The sequence below is a fragment of the Littorina saxatilis genome, linkage group LG7 (genome assembly GCF_037325665.1).
Source record: "Littorina saxatilis isolate snail1 linkage group LG7, US_GU_Lsax_2.0, whole genome shotgun sequence".
In the NCBI taxonomy this organism is placed as follows: Eukaryota; Metazoa; Mollusca; class Gastropoda; order Littorinimorpha; family Littorinidae; genus Littorina; species Littorina saxatilis.
In genome coordinates this window covers 29,959,744-29,978,874 of record NC_090251.1, presented here as the reverse complement: position 1 = coordinate 29,978,874, position 19,131 = coordinate 29,959,744, and the positions used below count along the sequence as shown (strand labels likewise).

At 42.1% G+C, this 19,131-nt stretch overlaps 1 protein-coding gene and 1 non-coding gene across 2 annotated transcripts; both read right to left on the bottom strand.

Moving 5' to 3' along the window:
* Positions 1-802: 802 nt before the first annotated feature.
* On the bottom strand, positions 803-18,317 carry LOC138971122 (oxidoreductase HTATIP2-like). Its single transcript, XM_070343747.1, has 6 exons — positions 18,084-18,317; positions 14,249-14,438; positions 13,019-13,126; positions 12,190-12,327; positions 11,181-11,242; positions 803-3,399 (listed from the first exon to the last, which is right to left on the bottom strand). Exons 1-6 carry the CDS (start codon positions 18,218-18,220, stop codon positions 3,138-3,140), a joined length of 897 nt encoding a protein of 298 aa, XP_070199848.1. The 5' UTR covers positions 18,221-18,317; the 3' UTR covers positions 803-3,137.
* On the bottom strand, positions 17,317-17,388 carry Trnat-agu (transfer RNA threonine (anticodon AGU)). Its single transcript has one exon. It is a non-coding gene; the product is annotated as a tRNA-Thr (tRNA).
* Positions 18,318-19,131: the final 814 nt, after the last annotated feature.

Below are 19,131 nucleotides of genomic sequence, written 5' to 3'. Positions count from 1 at the left end.
AGTCGCCTCTTACGACATGCTGGGGAGCATCGGGTAAATTCTTCCCCCTAACCCGCGGGGGGGATACGACACACATGAGTGAATAATGTTAATAAAATGCAAAAACAGACAAACAATTTGAACATCTGCTACATTTAACAGGGGAAAAAAGAACAATGCTTTATATTTTTCCAAATATATGCAGACAAAACGAAATCTACTAATTAGAACTTACTACTGTTAACAGCTAAAAAGTCCACTCTTCACTGCCCAAGTGTTAGCAGGTTCATAATTGCATGTGACTAAAAAGAAAGGAAAGGAAATTATGAACACAAAAACAAACAAACAAAATGGAGACACTGATGAATAAATAAAAGACCAACAACAATATCAACAAAGATTGCATGATCCATACATAAAAAATGATGTGACTTTTGTGGTATGTTGTTGTTTTTGTAGTAACCAACATGCAAAACCCACCATTCTCTTACCTAAAGTTACAATGAAAACATCAACAAATTAATTCCATTGCACTTTTTGCCTTTTGTCACTTTAGCTCTCTGAGGAATGTAAAAATGTATCACAAACTTGAAACTTTATGTCTCTGGGCACAAAATGTGGCAACTTGGAAAAGAAAATGCAAAACCCAAAGGAAGAACATGAATATCAAAATCAACAGTAAAAACAACAAAAAAGCACACAAAAAATCTAAGAAAAAAACTACAAAAAAACCTGCACACAACACAAAAATCTTACAAACTCCTTGTGGCTAACCCTATTGGGTAGATTATGCAGAATTAGAAAAACAGGCACACACAGAAAAAAAAGGCATTGATATAATACGGATATTGTTACATTCATATTAGCTTAGAAAGTAATGACTGAAAGCTGAGACCACATCTAAGTTTTTCATAGTTGATACATGCAGATTTGTAAATGCTGTCTTTGATGCAGCATGAACATTTAAAAAATATCTCTGCCTGATTTTAAAGAATGATGTTCACCATGGGATCCAAACTTGAGCAAATATGTTTACCTTTAGATCCATAATGGCGCAGCCGCTATTCATTTGGAAACAGGCAGATACTCTGAGAAGGAAACCTTACTGGCCAAATCCTAAAGGCACAGTCCTTCCTGTATAATGATTTGGCTCACCATCTCAGATCTGCACAGGCTCTACACAAGATTTGGCCATCTCTCCACTATTACACACACAACAGAATCAAAAGCAAGTGCTTTCTGCGCAGCGTGGGAATTTTTGGATGACTTCATTTTATAACAATTTTAGGAAATTAATTCATGAAAAAATTCCTATTCTGCACAAGAAGAGTGAGGATGTTGAATTTTGATATGTGTTTAAGTGGAGGGATGGTAGCATCCCATGCAGAGGCTTGGTAGATCTGAGATGGTGAGCAACATTATTTTTATGGGAAGGACTATACCTTGAAGGTAAAGATGCACAAGTGGAGTTTTGGAAAGCTTTCAAACAAATGATCTAGATATTTAAAAACAAATATTGGTTAAGCTGCTGTACAAATAAAATAATAATAGCAAAATAATGAAACTCAACTGGTTTACGAGGGTGATATATGCCAAGAACAGAAATACATGTATTATGTTGTTTCTTACAGTTACATATCTGTGGCCTTATAGCTGACACGTGATGTTGCAGTATACAGATAACTATAACAAATTAAGCACAATCATTTTATATCCTCCCGTTCATACCCAGAGATATTTTCTTCTTTAACGTTTGATGAGCATTTATCAAGAGATAAATAAATAAGATTTTTGATACCAGCCTAAATACGATTCGAAAAACAGTAGATGAACTGCAAACGTATAGAAGTGCTTCATATCCCACAAACCTACATGTATGCAAACCCTTATTACGGAACTTGCAATAGATACAATGATTCACTTTGACCAGATTTCAAAGCAAGGATATTTTAGAAATGGAAATTACAATTTTGCTGTTAATTAATACTAATTATAATATCAAGATGAAACAGATATCATCATTTTCTTTTCAAGATAAATGATGGTCATAGACATGTAAATATCCCAATGAGGCGCGAAAACACAGAAGAGACCATATTTGCATCTCAGCTGTTATGAAGCTAAGCATGATCAAACCTTGCAACAAAAGGAACACAAAATGCCATGTCCCTTGCCAACATTATGAAAAGTAATCCTTTCACATCACAACCATTTTTATGACCGCACTATACAACCCTCCATTTCTCATGAGCCATCATTGCAGACTTAGTCTGCTATCATATTTAAGTGTCTCTTAGAACTTTAGACTATCTGAACTAAGGTAAAACCGCCAATATCACAAATGAAACAACTTGGGAGTAAAACACTGATCAATTTGCTAATACCTATTCAATGAGGTTGTATCCCATTTAAGCAAAATTTTAAGCCGACACAGTAGAGATTTTTTTTTACTACCTTCCACAACAGGAACAAATCAGACCTTTACTGGCAAATCTCCCCCTGCGAGCCTTTCAAAACATGGTAAAATATATTGATTAAAACACAGTATCATACAGGGTGTCTGCTTATAAATGTACAGACAATTATTAAGACTGGGAAGAAGAGTTTGGGGCGATAAATGAGGATGGTCTTTTAATAGTTAGTTTGAGTAGACTAACAAGGTAATATAAAAAAAATCTATATGCCTTTATTTTTTCCCCCCGTTGTGAAACACCAAAAACGGCATCAAAGAAATATGGAAATTTGTCAACACTTTTTTTTAAAGCAGCTTAAAATTGTCTTTTTCAATACTTTCTCTCTTTATTACTCTTTTGAGCGGCCGTTTAAAACTACCTGTTTCAAGACGTTGGCATAAATTGTACAAAAAGTATATAAAATTGCCATTAAAAAACCTAAATCAACCAAGCTTCTTCATGCATCAATTTCTTAGCCAAAAATGTCTTCTTCTTCCTTGTTCGCTTTGCCTTTTCTTTCTCCGTATATTTCTTTCCCATTTAAAACAAGTACCTTTCATCTTTTTAACTGCCCTTTCTTTGTGCACAACAACAAACATAAAATCTGAATTTAAATTCCATTATAAAGAGATCTGATACAGTTTGTCACAAATTTCTTAAAAAAACAGACTTTAAAACTCGTTAGCAACAAAGCTCCTTCCTCCTCTATTTTGCCTTCTCTCCCTCACTGTCAACTCTGTTTTGTTTGTTCTTGCACACAGAGGACATTCCCGCTAACTGATGAATGGCTTTGTTCTCCAGAAGCGCCTCTTTTTCTCCCTCAGCCATGACGCTGTTGATCATGGCTCGTGTGAGGACCTCCACAGGAGTTGTGATGGCGGTGGGGAACAAGTACGACACGGGCTTAAGAAGAACACGGGTGATAGCTTCGGCCGGTCGACTCTCTTCTCTGTCGCACATGAGCACGCTAAAGAGAAACAAAAGAAACAAATGTATTATTTCTATAAGCGCAAGAACTTCCCCCGTGTACACTACATTGGATGTGCACGTTAAAGATCCCACGATTGACAAAAGGGTTTGTTTGTTTGTTTGTTTGTTTATTTGTTGCTTAACGTCCAGCCGACTACGCAGAGCCATATCAGGACGAGGAAGGGGGGGATGAAGGGGGCCACTTGTCAAGCGATTCCTGTTTACAAATGCACTAACCCATTACTTGTGTCCCAGCAGGCTTTAGTAAAACTAAATTAATACCTACTGGAAGATTACCAGTTTCCAGTATGTTAAAATAGGCTTAACCTATCTACTGCTGGACTTACATCAGAACACTAACAGATTAAACTATACATGAATCGCGAGACAAGCGGCAAGAGAAGAGATTTTTGGAAAAAATACAGGTGAATGAGCAAGAAGGCAGAAAAAAGAAAAGAATTCATGAAGAAAAAGAGAGCATGACAGGAAAGAGGAACCAAAAATCTACCTAACAGCAAACTAGAAAGCTCCTGCGGTTCCAAAAACAGGAGGGGCCTTTAATTTCATAACCGCAGTGCCCCACTGCGGGAGACAAAAGGGTCTTTCCTGGCAAAATTGCTTAGGCACAGTTAATAATTGTCTACCTATACCCGTGTGACTTGGAATAATAGGCCGTGAAAGGTAAATATGCGCCGAAATGGCTGCAATCTATTGGCCGTATAAAATTTCATCTCACACGGCATCACTGCAGAGCGCCTAGAACTGTACCCACGGAATAAGCGCGATATAAGACTCATTGATTGATTGATTGATAATTATGTTTATGTTGGAGATTATTTTATCTTTCCTTTGATATTACCCCAACCATATATTGATCAGTTCTTTTCACATGTGTAAATGAATACGACAGAATTTTGAACAATCCTGCTGTGTTTTTACTTCGATTAGATCCATTCAGCAATTTTTTTCAAAGTATGAGAGTTGCAACAGTGCATGAGTGGCATGCCAAAGAGACAAATACCACTAGTACATGCATGGAAATACATCCAAGAAGAAAACATCACACAAGATTTTGAAATAAAACTACATGTAAAACCCTTGAAGGTTCAACTTCAACAGTAGATAAGCAAGCATGGTTGGTTGGTTGTTCATAAATGTCTTGAAACCCACGGGGTCACCCTAGACCATAGACCATTTATCCTGGACCGCCAACTAGCTCTCTCTCCGCTCTTTCTCTCTATTACAAGATAGCGCCACTCGCATTTAGGAACCTACGCTTACATGGCCTTTCAGAAATCAGGGGGACGTCATATCCGGTGTCGATTGTAAACATGGACGAAGTTGCCGAGGTAAGTTCTGAAAATACTAAAATAAACTCAGCAAAAGTGCATATGGAACATGTTTTTCGATGAGTTTCGTTAAAGTTTAGTTTGGAGTTTTGAAAAATCCAGTTCATTGTCACCTTCCATTGTCACAAATAACTGGAGCGTGCTTTCTTTTCACTGTCTTCGAATCGCTGGCCTTTCAAACCGGACGTGACGCGCCCCTGAAAGTCGAGAGTCGTAACCTCGAAGGGTCACGTGACGAGTTGGCGGTCCAGGCTATTTGGTCTATGCCCTAGACCAATTCAGCATCAATCTTATTCTCTGTTTTGTTCTCGACCAACTCTTTAAAAGCAATTCACAGTGAGCAAGCATAACCCTAACTCTAACCGTAACAAAGAGACAAACACATATATTGACAATGACAGACCACATTTGTCATCATTTTCACGAGTTTTCATTCACAAGCACCTGGGAAATAAATCGAAAATTTCAAGAGTAAATTTTCATTTGATAAATATACTTACCCAAATCTCATAAATAGCATTTTACTTCAGTTGAGTGCTAAAACGTTGGACACGCTTCCCTGATAACACTAAGGGAAGCCACTCGCCCAAAAAAAAATCACGTAACCATGGTCACCAGACCACGTGATCTATGAGGGTAAGCTCCCCTTGAAGCCACGTGACACGCGGCCGCCATATTGCTTCACACTTCTTGACAAGCCTGAGCAAACTTATAGCGGGGTAGGTGGGAGGGTATTTGGTAGGAGATTTGGAAAAGTATATTTATCAAATGAAAATTTACTCTTGAAATTTTCGATTGAATTACATATTACTTACTCCAAATCTCATAAATAGCAGAATGCTACTAAAGGAGGAGGGATTACTCAACCTAGGATCTAGGAAGAGCTTGCCCGGCAACTACCACTGCTGGTAGAATGCTGTAAACATCAGGACGTGAACCCGGCACGTCTAGCAGGAAGAAGTTCAAAAAGATGTCGTCTGACTTCCAAAATACAGCTCCAAGGACCTCGGAGAGCCGTCTGGAGTTCAGGACAGCAAGTAAAGAGGCCCATACACAAGTTTCATGCGTCCTCGCCAAAGGGAGAGGCAGGACAAACAAGGTCGCCCCCCCCCACCTTATTTGCTGCCACCACACATAAGCCTGTTTGATGAGGGTGGAAGCCCATTTAGCCAATGTAGACTTTGCAATATCTTTGTCTCGGGTAGTGTTTGTGGAAATAAACAATAGCTTCTGAGTGCTGGATCTGATGTGGTTCATGCTAGACAAATTGAAAGCACGGACAGGGCAGTTAACAAGGTCAGGATCCCCGGGGGCTAAAACGTTAAACAGTGGAGAGATCGTAATAACAGGAGACTGCTGATGAGATCTTTGATTTTAGCCAGGAAGTCTGGTCTAAAAATAAGAGAAATGGAACCATCTGATAGAAAAGAAATGTCTTTTGTAAGCCGGACAGAGCATGTACTTCACTACCTCTTCTGGCCGTAGCTAGTAAACATAACATGAGTGTTTAGCGAGTTAGAATCGGGAGCTTCGCAGAACGCAGAGGTTCAAACTCCGATGATCCAAGAAGCTCAAGGATAAGGAAGAGATCCCATGCAGGGACTGGTATCTAAGACTTAAAGTCTACAATCGAGGAATCTTTCAGCACCGAGGCTATAGCTCCGCCAAGATTGATGATAAGGCCTAAATGCTTTAACATAGACGAGATAGCCGACCTTCTGACCTTAAGCGAAGAAGCCGACCAACTTTGCGATGACAACCATGACAGAAGGTTTGCAACTTGCAATGATCTAGGAGCCACTGGATTGACTCCGTTCAAAGCAAGCCAACGAGTCCAAGCAATCTAATGAGAGGAGTATACAGATCTCGTAGAAATTATGTGTGCCTCTTGAACCAAGGAAGCCGTCATGTCCGAAGCGACAGAGTGTTTGAGTGCGTTCCAGATCTGCGTTTCTGAGCACTTTGCAAGGAGGGACGGTGGAGGGAATGCGTAGGCTGACAGGCCTGACCAGTCCAACTCCAGGGCGTTGACCGCCCATGCCTCCGGGTCCGGAAACGGTTAAATGAACAGAGGGAGTCTCCTCGAAACCGCGTCGCAAAAAGATCGATCATCAGTTTGTCGATGTGAGCCCGAAGGAGGGACAGTGGTTACACTGTTAGTCCAGATTCCGAATCGAATCTTAGAGTTTGGTCCTCTCCTGAGACTATAGACGTGATCCAATCACCTTGGCGAAAGGCGTCCCTGACCGTCGCTGGCGTTTCCATTATGAATCTGATCTCTCTCAGAAAAGCGTTCAGGGGGGATAGGCCCAGCACTGGACGCCGCCCCCCTGATGCCTTGTGGACCGGGGAGAAATGATTGATCACTTCTTCCACGGCTTGTTTCTGCAATAACGCCAAAATCGCGGTGTTGATAACCGTGACCGATTCTATGTTGGCAGGAAATGAAAACTGGGGTAGAACTCTGGTAAGAGGCGCTTTGTCCTCTCGCCAGAGCAGCCAGAAGCCCGATCTGATTATCCCTACGATCCATTGCTGGGTACATATTGTATCCAGCAACAGAGAACCCGAGACGGGTAGCCCGCCACCACAGGGATGGAAGCTGTAGGGATAAACTGATCAGAGATGCATCATAGTGGGTTGGGCTTGCGCCCAGACCCCCGAGACTTGCTGAAGGAGGGCTTCTTATTTGGATAATTAGCGCTCCTTCCGCGGCCTCTAGCAGAACCAGAAAATAGTTGTTTAGAGCCGCCTGCAGCCAAAAAGGCCATGGGGGCAGACGAACCAGATTGTTTGGTAATAGGTTGACCAGCAGAGCGTTGCGTAAACTTTGCAAACTCCAAGTCTGTCGCTTCTTGTGTGTCTTTGTGCGGTGCATCAAGGCACAAAAGACCCAGTAGAGCGTCCCCTGTAAACAGAGAGGTGCGCAAAGAGTCAATCGTTCTACGATCGTGCAGTCTAGACTCAGAGGAAATATCTCTCCGGGTAAGGACTGCATGAGCGTAGAACTTGGCCAAGGAAGACATTTGTTGTGCTGACACTTTCGCCAGCGCAGACTAAAGTCTCAGAGAGACCACATCCTGCTCGCTTGCATCGTTTTTGAACTCAAAAAGGTTCAGGAGAAGAGATAAGCGAAAGAAACAAAGATTGCAACAAAGTCTCAGACAAGAGACGCCCAACACAGCCTGCCATCTGATGATCACATGCCCAACCTACAGCGCCATCAGCAGACCATCCTCTTCCGCCTACGGACTGGACACTGTCGACTGCGTGCCCACATGCACCGCCTTGGTCTGTCGCACACACCGAACTGCCCGTGCGAAACAGGCCCACAGACCCCGGAGCACATCCTGCAGACCTGCCTGCTCCACCAGGAAGCCAGAACAGATCACTGGCCCCAAGGTGCCACACTGCAGGAGCAACTCTGGGGCACCAAAGGCTCCCTGACCCTGACCACCAGCTTTATTCAAGCTACAAAACTTGAAGTCTGACCTGAGGCCAAAAATCCTGGAACGCCGAAGAAGAAGAAGAAGAAGACAAGAGACGGAAGTTCCAGCGATGACCTTCCTACTTCCTCCAATCCAAGAACGGATTCAGAGTAAGCAAAGGACTTATCCTTTAAAAAATGATCAAACCAAAGAGACCCACTCGCCGGAGTCACCGTAAGAGGTGCTCTCGGCAATGCAAAAGTCTAAATAAACCTCAAGAGTTGTGTCTTAAAACCAAGCAAGCGGAAGTGAAGATGCCTGTGCAGCCGAAGAAAAGTGAGGAATTTCACGATCTCGACACACTCCCTGTGGGATGGCACAAGTAACGCCCTCGAGACGGGAGGAAGTTCCCGCTGTTGGACGCACTTGAGAGTCACGTTCGTCACCCACTGTCGCGGAACGGCAGCTGACTACTTGTGCTCGACCAGTCATACCAGTCATACCTTGTCAGTTAGGGAAACTGGAAGACAGGTCCTTGCACGGAAACAGCAACTCGTCAAGACCGGAAATCGAAGCACTATCTAGAACGTCGGCCGACGTAACAGTGGAAGTCGCATACATGACAACGACTCAACACCGACAACCCTAGAGGGAAGTTTGGAAGAAGGGAGCTGGCAGCTCTCCATTCCTCCACAAATAAACTGACATGCAAAAGTCTGAACATTTTTCTAACACCTGCTCTTCGTCTAAAGGAGCGTTGCTAGCAGAAATACTGTTAAGTTCAGGAGGTGGAGAAACCACCAGTAAAACAGTAGCGAATCAATGACTACGTTAAATGTAGCCGAAGTGGCTGGGTCAACAACTGGCACAGAAGGCTAGGTAAAGGTTTCTTCGCCGACCGCTAAGAAGGTGAAACAAGCTCCGCGTGCGTAGAGCTCCGCTTCTTTGCGTCTTAACAGACATGTTGACCACTGGAAAAGTTCTAGAAATACAAAGTCTAAAACCGAAATTTCCCTAGCATAGAAACGAAAGCAGGAAAGATCTCACCCGTGAGTAAGGACGAAGAGAACCAGGGAAAATTCAACCAACCAAGGTTGAAAAGGGCAACAAAAGCCCGGAGCGTGAGTCCAAGTACGTCTGAGTCAGCTCAGCGTTGGAAGAGAAGTGTGAAGCAATATGGCGGCCACGTGTCACATGGCTTCAAGGGGAGCTTACCCTCATAGATCACGTGGTCTGGTGACCATGGTTACGTGATTTTTTGGGGGGGAGTGGCTTCCCTTAGTGTTACCAGGGAAGCGTGTCCAACGTTTTAGCACTCAACTGAAGTAAAACGCTATTTATGAGATTTGGAGTAAGTAATATGTAATTTAATCTCATGTTCCCCAGGCAATAAATCCCCGGTTACCATAGTTGCAGCAAGTAAGTTATACATGGATAATCAAAAGCAAACCCAATAGAAACGCTCAGGGATTCTTCGGCTCTTTTCATTGGCGTTTCCCCAGACCTAAACAGACGACACGACATTGCTTTGCAAAGTTCCAAAAACGAACTGGCAAAATGGCAAAAGTAAACAAAAAACAAAACTACTTCATGAAAGGTCATAAATTCATCCCGAACAAATGAAAACCTTCCGATATGTTTTGGCTTCTTACAAAGTCATGGAGTGCGTGTATCTGTGTTTCGATACACAGACGTTCGAAGAAACACGAACGTCAAGTTCAAGTCAAACCAATTGACCCCGGCCTGACACACAAATTTTGACCCGTGCACAAGACGTTATATCGATAAACGAAGCACAAATAAGAAATAATAATAAAAGCAAAGAAAATAGCAACAAGATATATATGCAAACATCTAACAAAGCCTAGCAAGCAGAATGACAGGTCTAATGAAAAACAAAGAGGTACCGAGTCGGAAACAAGATCGCGATTCTTTCCTTTGCTGCACGACGCAAATCATCTGTGACCTTTCACCCAAGGTAGCTTCCACATTCGATCACTAAGCTTAATATTCACAACTGAAAGCCGAGGGAGTGGAATACCGAGATGAACCTACAGAACTGTGCATCCTCAAACCTGACATATTCATCCCAACATTTTATGAACTCAAGAACACAGAAAGTTGCTTTCAGACGCCAGCTTTCTTCTTCATCTTCTTCTTGTCGATCACTCAGATGGAAACGCCGGTTCTCCGCGCAAATGTTGCCGTGCGCTGTAGGTCGTCCAGACTGCCATAGAGCTTCCCTTGCACCGTGGTCGCCTCCGCCCAGATCTGGCTCCTGAGGCCATCGTGTAGTAGGCAAGTCTGCAGCAGGTGTTCCGTTGTCTTGCTGCCTGTTTGACAAGGGCACTGGTCTGACTGGCCAATTCTGAACTTGGTGAAAAGGTGGTGGTTCATTCGGTTCTGGCCTGTCTGCAGCCTGAATATGAGGACCTGCTCAGACCTTGTGAGCAGGTGAAAGACGTACATGCCAGCTTTGAATGCCAGTGGTTATCAGCACGGAACTCGTGTGGTTATCAGCACGGAACTCGTGTTTCAAAGCATGGCTCCCTGTGTTGATTGTGCACTTATTTTCTCACTACCAAAATGATGACAAAAAGGATGTTTGGTGGTTTGTTGTCAGACCAGCTTTTTTGTCTGTCCTCGGGGGGCATATCGACTTTTGTTTCATATTTTATTGACCGCGGCCTTCGGCCTTGGTCAATAAATATGAAACAAAAGACGATATGCTCCCCCTCGGACCGACAAAAAAGCTGGTCTGTCAACAACCCATCAAACATCTTATAATATTGACAATGACAGACAAAGAGACAAACACATTCCCACTGACAGATGAAGATTCCACAAAGGTGGAAATGTTATAACATGTATTTTACTCTGTTTACTTCGCTTCTGATATGTTCCTCTTTCACAAACATTTTTAAACAAAACCATTTCCCAGATTTGTAAACACACATTCACCAACACCCATCCAGACACATACAAATAGGGATAATACTCACGCTGGTCTGTAGATGGTCAGTCTGTCAAAGTGCATGACTTTTAGTGCCTCCTCAACCTGACCCTAAACGTGGGTTTAAAAAGAACAGAAATTCAATGTTAAATACTCTGTGACAGGGGAGGCTACCGCTCCTTTCACAGCAGACTCTGCACCCGAGTTGTTGGTCTTTAAGTCAACACCTCTGGATTGTGGAATTCTGTTTGTGATGGGGTCGGGTGGTTTCCGATTGTCTGTATGTTCATGGAAACCTTCGGGTTTGCATAACAGTTTTTATAGGGTTAAGAAATTAGCCCTAACATTTTCAATCCTGTTTGATTGCACTTCGCCTCCCGAGGTGATCGTAGTGTTACGGCACTCGGTTACAACTCAAAAGAATTTTAATACTTGAAGTGCAAGAACATTTCGTTTTAGTCTTTAGTTGAGTGTACTTGTCTAGATAGCAGTTAGCACCCTAAAATATTTGTCAAGTCAGTGTTATGAGGTCACAACATTCTTTTCTTCAGAAACTGACCTGGTCATTCATGACAAACCACCTCTACCCTCCCCTCTCCCAAATCCAACAGAAAAGGAAAATCTTACAGGACCCAACTGTTCAAAATATATGAACAATTATCTGCATGACACTGACACTGTCTCCCTTCAAAATCAATTCCATTCATAAACATTCTTTTAAGAGTGAAAGCTCTTTCACTCATAAAAAGCCTGCTAAAATGTCTGGTTTGTAAAGTTCTTAACCCTTTGCCTCCTAGAACGCCCGATATCGCACGAGAACCCACATACAGATCCCGCAAACAGCGGCCATACACAATTCTATCTATCTCCGTTGCCTGCGAGGTTTGAGCGTTTAATATTTTGAAAAACTTGCAGTGGTTACACAGTTTTGTTATGATTTTTTAAAGTTTGAAATTGACCTAGTTACTTCCCATGTCGCGGGAAGCAAAGGATTATATATGGTTCGTTATGCCTTTTATCATCCCTCGAGCATCCTCACCCACATAACAAACACTTACTTTTGTTCTTGGGTAAAGAAAACTGCTGTTCTTGTCAGCTCCCATGGAGGAGACTAAGCTGAAGTGCTTGCATCCTTCGTCTTTGGCGATGCTGGCCGAATTCAGCACATAATCGTTGTCCACTTTGACAAACCCTTTCTGGAAAAATAAATCATAATTAATTGTGGCTTGTTAGAAAAAAACCTTGCATTGCAATGAAAGAGATGTGTTAGCAGGTACAGATACTGTCTGATATTTTTCTGCAAAATAAAAATAAATAAAAAACACATCTACTTGCTTTTAGAAAAAGCGTTTGACTTGAACATTTTAACTTTTGCCACTATACAAGCATATAAGAAAACATTAACCTGATGTCAAATATTATTTCAGTGAACATTTTCTGCACATAAATTGCAGAAATAGTTCTTTCTGATACACAATGGACAGGAGGGGGAAAGGATAAATCACACTGTGACAGCAAGTATATAAGCCAAGAGATGGAACTTTTTCTGCAGTTGAAAACGCAGTGTCTAAAAAATACAAGGTCTCTATTTGCTGGGAGTGTAGCACTCCTTGCAGCATGTACATGTAACTGGGGAAGCGATCTCAGTCAACCCAAAAGGATGTACACTGTACAACATACATGGGTGGGACTGAAAAATGTCATGAATCCTGAAGAATTTTAAGGGGGGGTCTGGGGGCCCCCAGACGCTGAAGGATTTGTATAATCAACAACCTAAAAAACGTCACCACAGACATTACGAATCAGGATTTTCGCCATATACCGAAAGAATCCCACCCATGAACATACCATTACACTTTCTATCAGGATAAAAGATTCACGACTTACAGCTCCAGATTTGGCCTTGGTGGTGCCCAGGCAGCAGAATCCAATATCAACACCCTTGAACACATCTCTGCTTGCCTCCAGATTGTCAAAATCCACCACTTTTTGTTCCTGTTTTTACAAAGAAATGATAAAAAAAAGCCATATAAAACATCATTAGTGTTAAAACGAATGAAATATATATACATGTACAGGGATCGCGCTAGCTTTTTAAAAAACGCGTAAGTCATACGCAACGAAACGAAAAAAACGCGTCACGGACCAATATTTTTGCGTACTACGAAAACACGTACAGACACAAACAAAACACGCACGAAAGACTTAAAGACACTCCTTACCTAAATACGGCGAGTTTTCCTGTCGAACTCCGCGCACGCCTGTCGAATAACACCCCTGCTGTCTCCAACCTTCGGGCCTTGCGAGTTTGTTTCCCGCTCTAATACGACTAGACACACTTTCCGCCTTTTGGAAGCGCGAGATGGGAGAGCAGCTAATGTCTGTTTCATTATCCGACAAGACATTATCTGGTAATACCCTCGTTACGTTCGTTTGCGATACTTCGATGCAAAAAGAAACGGACTTTAGTTTTGACGCGCAGATTTCATGTGTGTCGTCACTTCTCGAGCCCTATAGTCAGTTTCAGGATCGGGTGATTATTAAGTCAGAGCAAAAGCGCTGCGTGAAGACAAGAAAAAGTTACAATATTTTTGCGTATGGCTTACGCGGCGCGGCGAAAAAAACGCGTCAGCGACTTTTAAAATGCGTCAAATACGCAAAAATCGTGCGTAAACGCGATCCCTGCATGTATAGGATGTTCTCTTATAGTTATACCTAAGTAGTAAATTTATTCAAAGTAGTCAAAGTGACATCACTGTTTATTAATATTATATTAACTTTTAAGTTAAAGAATCTCAAAAGAGTGTTATTAACCAATTTCTTCTCTATCACATTTTTTCAAGAACAACACACTAAAGTGCTGTCATGAGGTGAACTATTGAAAGCTACAGCGAATACTTGCACAGTTGCAATATTTACAACACATGTTATGTTGTCCAGTACAAATATCATTTGGTCGACGTAAAGGGTAACCCCCCCAAAATGCCACCCATAAAATTGAATCAAAACTAAAACACTAACACTAACTAACAGTAACACTAACAGTAACAACAACAAAATAAAAGATAAACAAAATACACACATACAGCGAAAACTGAAACTGAAAATAATCCTTACAAACTCAGGGCCGAAGGTAGGGTCCAGTTTGATCTCTCTTCTTCCAACCAGAACAACTTTCTTGAAAATCTGGAGACGGTTCAAATCCTTGATCAGCTGCTTTCCAGTTTCTCCCGTGTAGCCCAGTACAAACGCTGTATGACCTTGATCTTTGAACTGATCAAGGGTACCCTCGGCTTCACTTGCCATCCTGTGAACGAAAGAAAATAGAATGGTCAGACTCACTAACACAGCTATAATTCTCCAACATGAAAATTCTTTACTGAACTGTTAAACAGTTGAAGCTCCAATTAATGTATGAATGCATGGGAGTATATATTTATAACAAAAAAAAACCACACACACACACACAAAAACACCACCAACAACAACCAAAATTTAATGAGGACTACGACCATGAAACTCGCTTCACCACATATAATATCACACCACAATGACACATGATGTGCGTATGCCCATATCTATTGTAAATTACTGCACAAAAACCATGATTCATTTTAAGATTGTTTTCGTTACGAGGGGGGAGCTCATTAACTTCTAATAGTTTCACTCTCCAGTCTTGAAGCAGTACAGACAGGTATACCTAATAATACTTGAATCTGTACAGACAGGCAGTGTTGTTGCCAGCCTAAGAAGACAATAGGTCATTTGGACCTCCCTAAAAGAAATTTTAAAAAAAAAGGTCCAAATGTCCTGGCTTTAAAAAAACAATAGGTCCAAATTGTACCGCCATACCTTTGATACATGCAATGCAAAATAACTTACAGTCCAGAGTTAAATCTATCTTTTTACACAAAAATTTTGCTTTGATGTCGCTTCTTAGTTTTAATTGTTCATAAACTTTGCGAGGAGAATCAAGAGCCTGACATTCCTGGCCTACCCTACCCTTTCCAATACAGTGCCCGGTGTGCGAATGTAGGGATCCTGCCTGATCTTCGCATTACAATGCCGTAGTATTATATTGATGAACTTTCCGCTGTTGCGCCGTTTTCGGTAAATAGGTACACCGGCTGGATCGGGTATTTCTGTAAACGCAGCCTCGAGCAGTACTACTTGTCTCCGAAAACCCCCGAACACCTCATCAGAAATTAAGAAAATTCGTCCTTGGATTGTGTTTTGTTTCATAATTCTTTGCAATCATGACTTATATTTGCAACTTTCACCGTTCATGGCTTTATTTTCGTGTTTGTGCGAGGATTTACGAAGGAGCGGAAGCACTAATCACATGACGTCATCAATACTTGTGCTTTCGAGTAACAAGAGTTACCTCCCTTGCATTGAAATTGTTGCATTGATTTCGCCAAAAATCCGGCTCAACACAAATATAAGGGTGCATGTAGCATACATGAATCAGGCTTACTTTTCACAGGCATGTCTAATACTTCACCAGTGTTCCACATCACGTAGAATTAAGGGTATAATACCCTTTGACCCTCCAAATCACGTACGAGATGCTCTCTGAAGAGGTATAAATACGTAACTGTTTTCTTCCAAATAGGTAAAAAAACGTACGGGTCAAACGCTGAAAGGGTATAGCCTTTGCTAGTTTACAAGCAACAGCACGCAGGCCGCCTGCTCTACTGAGACCACTAAAGTACATGCCGTGTTCGTGCCACTCCTCTGTCGACACTGGCACGCCGTGAAGTAGAGGTTGCCTCCCTTGTCCTCAAACTGCGCGATATCTTTAAACTGATCATTTCGATGGCACTGTTCGCTTTAGCCTATCCGGTGCTGTCGCCTGATCAAAAAAATGCCTCGCAAAACATAAGAACAAAAAAATGACATTTCATGGATACACCGATTGTCACTCATACCCTGTGAAAAATCTGGAAGGGGTATAAAAACCCTTTACTTTTTTTCCTGAAAGGGTATGAATACCCTTGACTTTTGGGGTTGTGTGGAACCCCGCTTCACTTTGAAGATAGATTTAGTTAGTCTAGATGGGGTTTTCAGGGGTTTTCAGAGGTTTTCGGAGACCCGCCTCGAGTGTCAATGACGACAAACACGGACTCGTGCATTTTCACTCGTAGCGAACATGTTTGTTTTCCGACTTTGCAACTCCCATTCCATTCATTGCAGACCTTGTCCGCCTTGTACGAATATATATCGGTCAGTTGACCACCAAAACGTAAAAACTATCGGTCCATCGACCGGACAAGGCTGGGTCCAATGCGTCAAATCAGAAAGGAATGCGTCAGAGACCGAAGACCGAGGCCTGGCAACAACACAGGACAGGTATACCTAATAATACTTGAAGCTGTACAGACAGGTATACCTTGTTTGTTTGTTTGCTTAACGCCCAGCCGACCACGAAGGGCCATATCAGGGCGGTGCTGCTTTGACATTTAACGTGCGCCACACACAAGACAGAAGTCGCAGCACACCTGGCTTCACAGGGGTGTCGTTTGGGTCGGCCCTTCGGCCAATCGCCAATTTTTTTTTTACTTTGGCCGAAACTTGCATGTCCCTATCGGCCAAATGTCCGAAGAGTATTCACCTAAATCGGCCAAAGTTTGTCCAGTTTGTTTTATTGGTCAGGCTTTGATTGCTAAAACTGCTGCCGATGTACTTAGTCAACTGACTGACGTTTATTTCCTTCGGGAATACCAAAAATGAAACATCAATGTTTTGAACGGAAGCCAGTGCCAAAAAATATAGATGCCAGAGTGGTTTCCCTTGGACATATATGGGAAACCACACTCTCAGCGTTTGCGTTCGCCGGTTCGCGATAGTTTACCAATCAGTCAGTGCTTTTGATTTGGATTTGAACATTACGTCGCAACCAAAAAAGAAAAAAAACTAAATTGGCCAAGGTTTGCTACTCTTCGCCAAGGTAATTGATTCCGGACAAAATGACAGGAACACCGCGAATGTGGACAGTGTCAGTGCGAGTGGTAGTAGTGTTGTCGAGTCGGTCGAAGCAGACGACATAGCAGACGATAGTCACCGCGAATCGAAATCTGCTGAGCCAGAGAATGAAAAGCGTCCTCCAAATCCTAGCACTAACCCCATAATGCCAGACGCCAGGCGGAGCAGCCACTAGATTGCCAATTTTAAAGTCTTAGGTATGACACGGCCGGGGTTCGAACCCACGACCTCCCGCTCACTGGGCGGACGCCTTACCACTAGGCCACCGTGTTGCGGTCAGGTACACCTACCTAATAATATTAATACTTAATAGCAGGCCCAATAACTTGATCAAGGAAAAATCCTGAAAAACACTAACCTGTAAGTGTGACCACTACAAAAGTTAGTCAGTCGCACTTAAGTCAAGTGCAAATGTTGTTGTGAAATTAGACAATTTACGCAAGACTGAAGAAGAATGGCCCTTTGAGTTAACTGAGAATATGACGATTGATTGTTTATCCATGAAAACCAAGATTTTCAAGTACATGCAACCTAGACTAATTGTTCTCTCGGGCCCAGCTTAGAACTAGAAGTTAGATTAATTTCTGAAACAGTGAAAGGCAGTATGATGATATCTGTAAATTATAACAGCATGTCCCTCTGTATTTTACTGTATAAATCAGCAGGTCACAGAACAAACACTGCAGGCCAATGTTTACTATCGATTACAAATTATGCGAAACAGTCTACTAATGAGTGATTCTAAAGTAAACGGCACATTAAATAATTTACGAATTAACTGTAAATTCCAACAAATGAACTGTAAAGCACAAATCCCTTTCTGGTTCTTCAAACTTGACGAAGCATGCAATGATTACCGAACGTTTTCGTAATCACCCTTATTAAAGGAACAAGCTTAACAAACAAATTCTGCAAAGGTAAAAAATTGAATCAAATTTCAATGGAACATTAGAACTCGCTTTGTCACCTGCAGAATTTGTCAGTGCCAGGGTCGTTGGAAATTTCGCAGTGAAAGAACAGTCCGGCCAAGCAGACGGCTACAACCGCAACAGCGATGGCTGTACCTCCAATGATTTCGTCGCACTTAAACCACAGCACTTGCATTTGGCCAACCAAAGTCTTCCTCTCTCGACGTAAATCTTAACCTTTACCTTCGAAGAAAACAACCGTGACCTAACCGGAAGCACTGAATGCTTTTTAAAACCAAGGGAGGTAAGTGTAAACGGACTGCGACAGTCGACACTGACTAGCCTCCCCCGATAAAAACCACAGGCATTGGAATCAATACCTGAATATTTTTTTAAAGTGGAAAAGTGTCTGAAGAGCTTGAGTGTGTGGAGGATTTAAGGGTGTTGTTGGGGAGAATATAAAATGCAAGGCTAATGGGAGAAGGATCATGAAAAGAAAATCTGGTTTGTATGTCACCGTGCGACTCGAGTCAGTGGTTCAAACATAACTGACTCGGATTTACTGAGTGGAGTATGAGAACAAAACATAATTTAAACCACCTGGCCTGAGTTTTGTTTAAATGCGTACAGGAGAGAGAGAGAGAGAGAGAGAGAGAGAGAGAGAGAGAGAGAGAGAGAGAGAGAGAGAGAGAGAGAGAGGATGGATGGATGGATGGATGAATAGATATTTTGTTGTTCCGGCAGTAAATTGATGTTGACAATTTTCAGATACATGAAATTGACGCTTGAAATGGTAATACATGTATAAGCTTGGCCCCAAAGACAAAAACAAATGCATAAAAAACAAACCGCAGAGTGTCAAATACATCATAAAGAAGTGTTTCCAAATAAAGCTCGCAAGGATTATGAAACTAATTCACACACACACACACACACACACACACACACACACACACACACACACACACACTCATTTTATCAAGAACTTGAATGACTTGCAAAGAGAGAGAGAGAGAGAGAGAGAGAGAGAGAGAGAGAGAGAGAGAGAGAGAGAGAGAGAGAGAGAGAGAGCGAGAGATTGCGAGCCTGAGAGCACTGACAAGTACT

Excerpts from the sequence above, each read along its gene's own strand:
- LOC138971122 (XM_070343747.1), bottom strand. The coding sequence starts at position 18,220 with ATGCAAGTGCTGTGGTTTAAGTGCGACGAAATCATTGGAGGTACAGCC. Across the intron at positions 14,439-18,083 it reads GGCACTGACAAATTCTGCAG|GATGGCAAGTGAAGCCGAGG; the intron begins GTGACAAAGCGA and ends TTTCGTTCACAG. Across the intron at positions 11,243-12,189 it reads TTCTTTACCCAAGAACAAAA|GGTCAGGTTGAGGAGGCACT; the intron begins GTAAGTGTTTGT and ends ACCCACGTTTAG.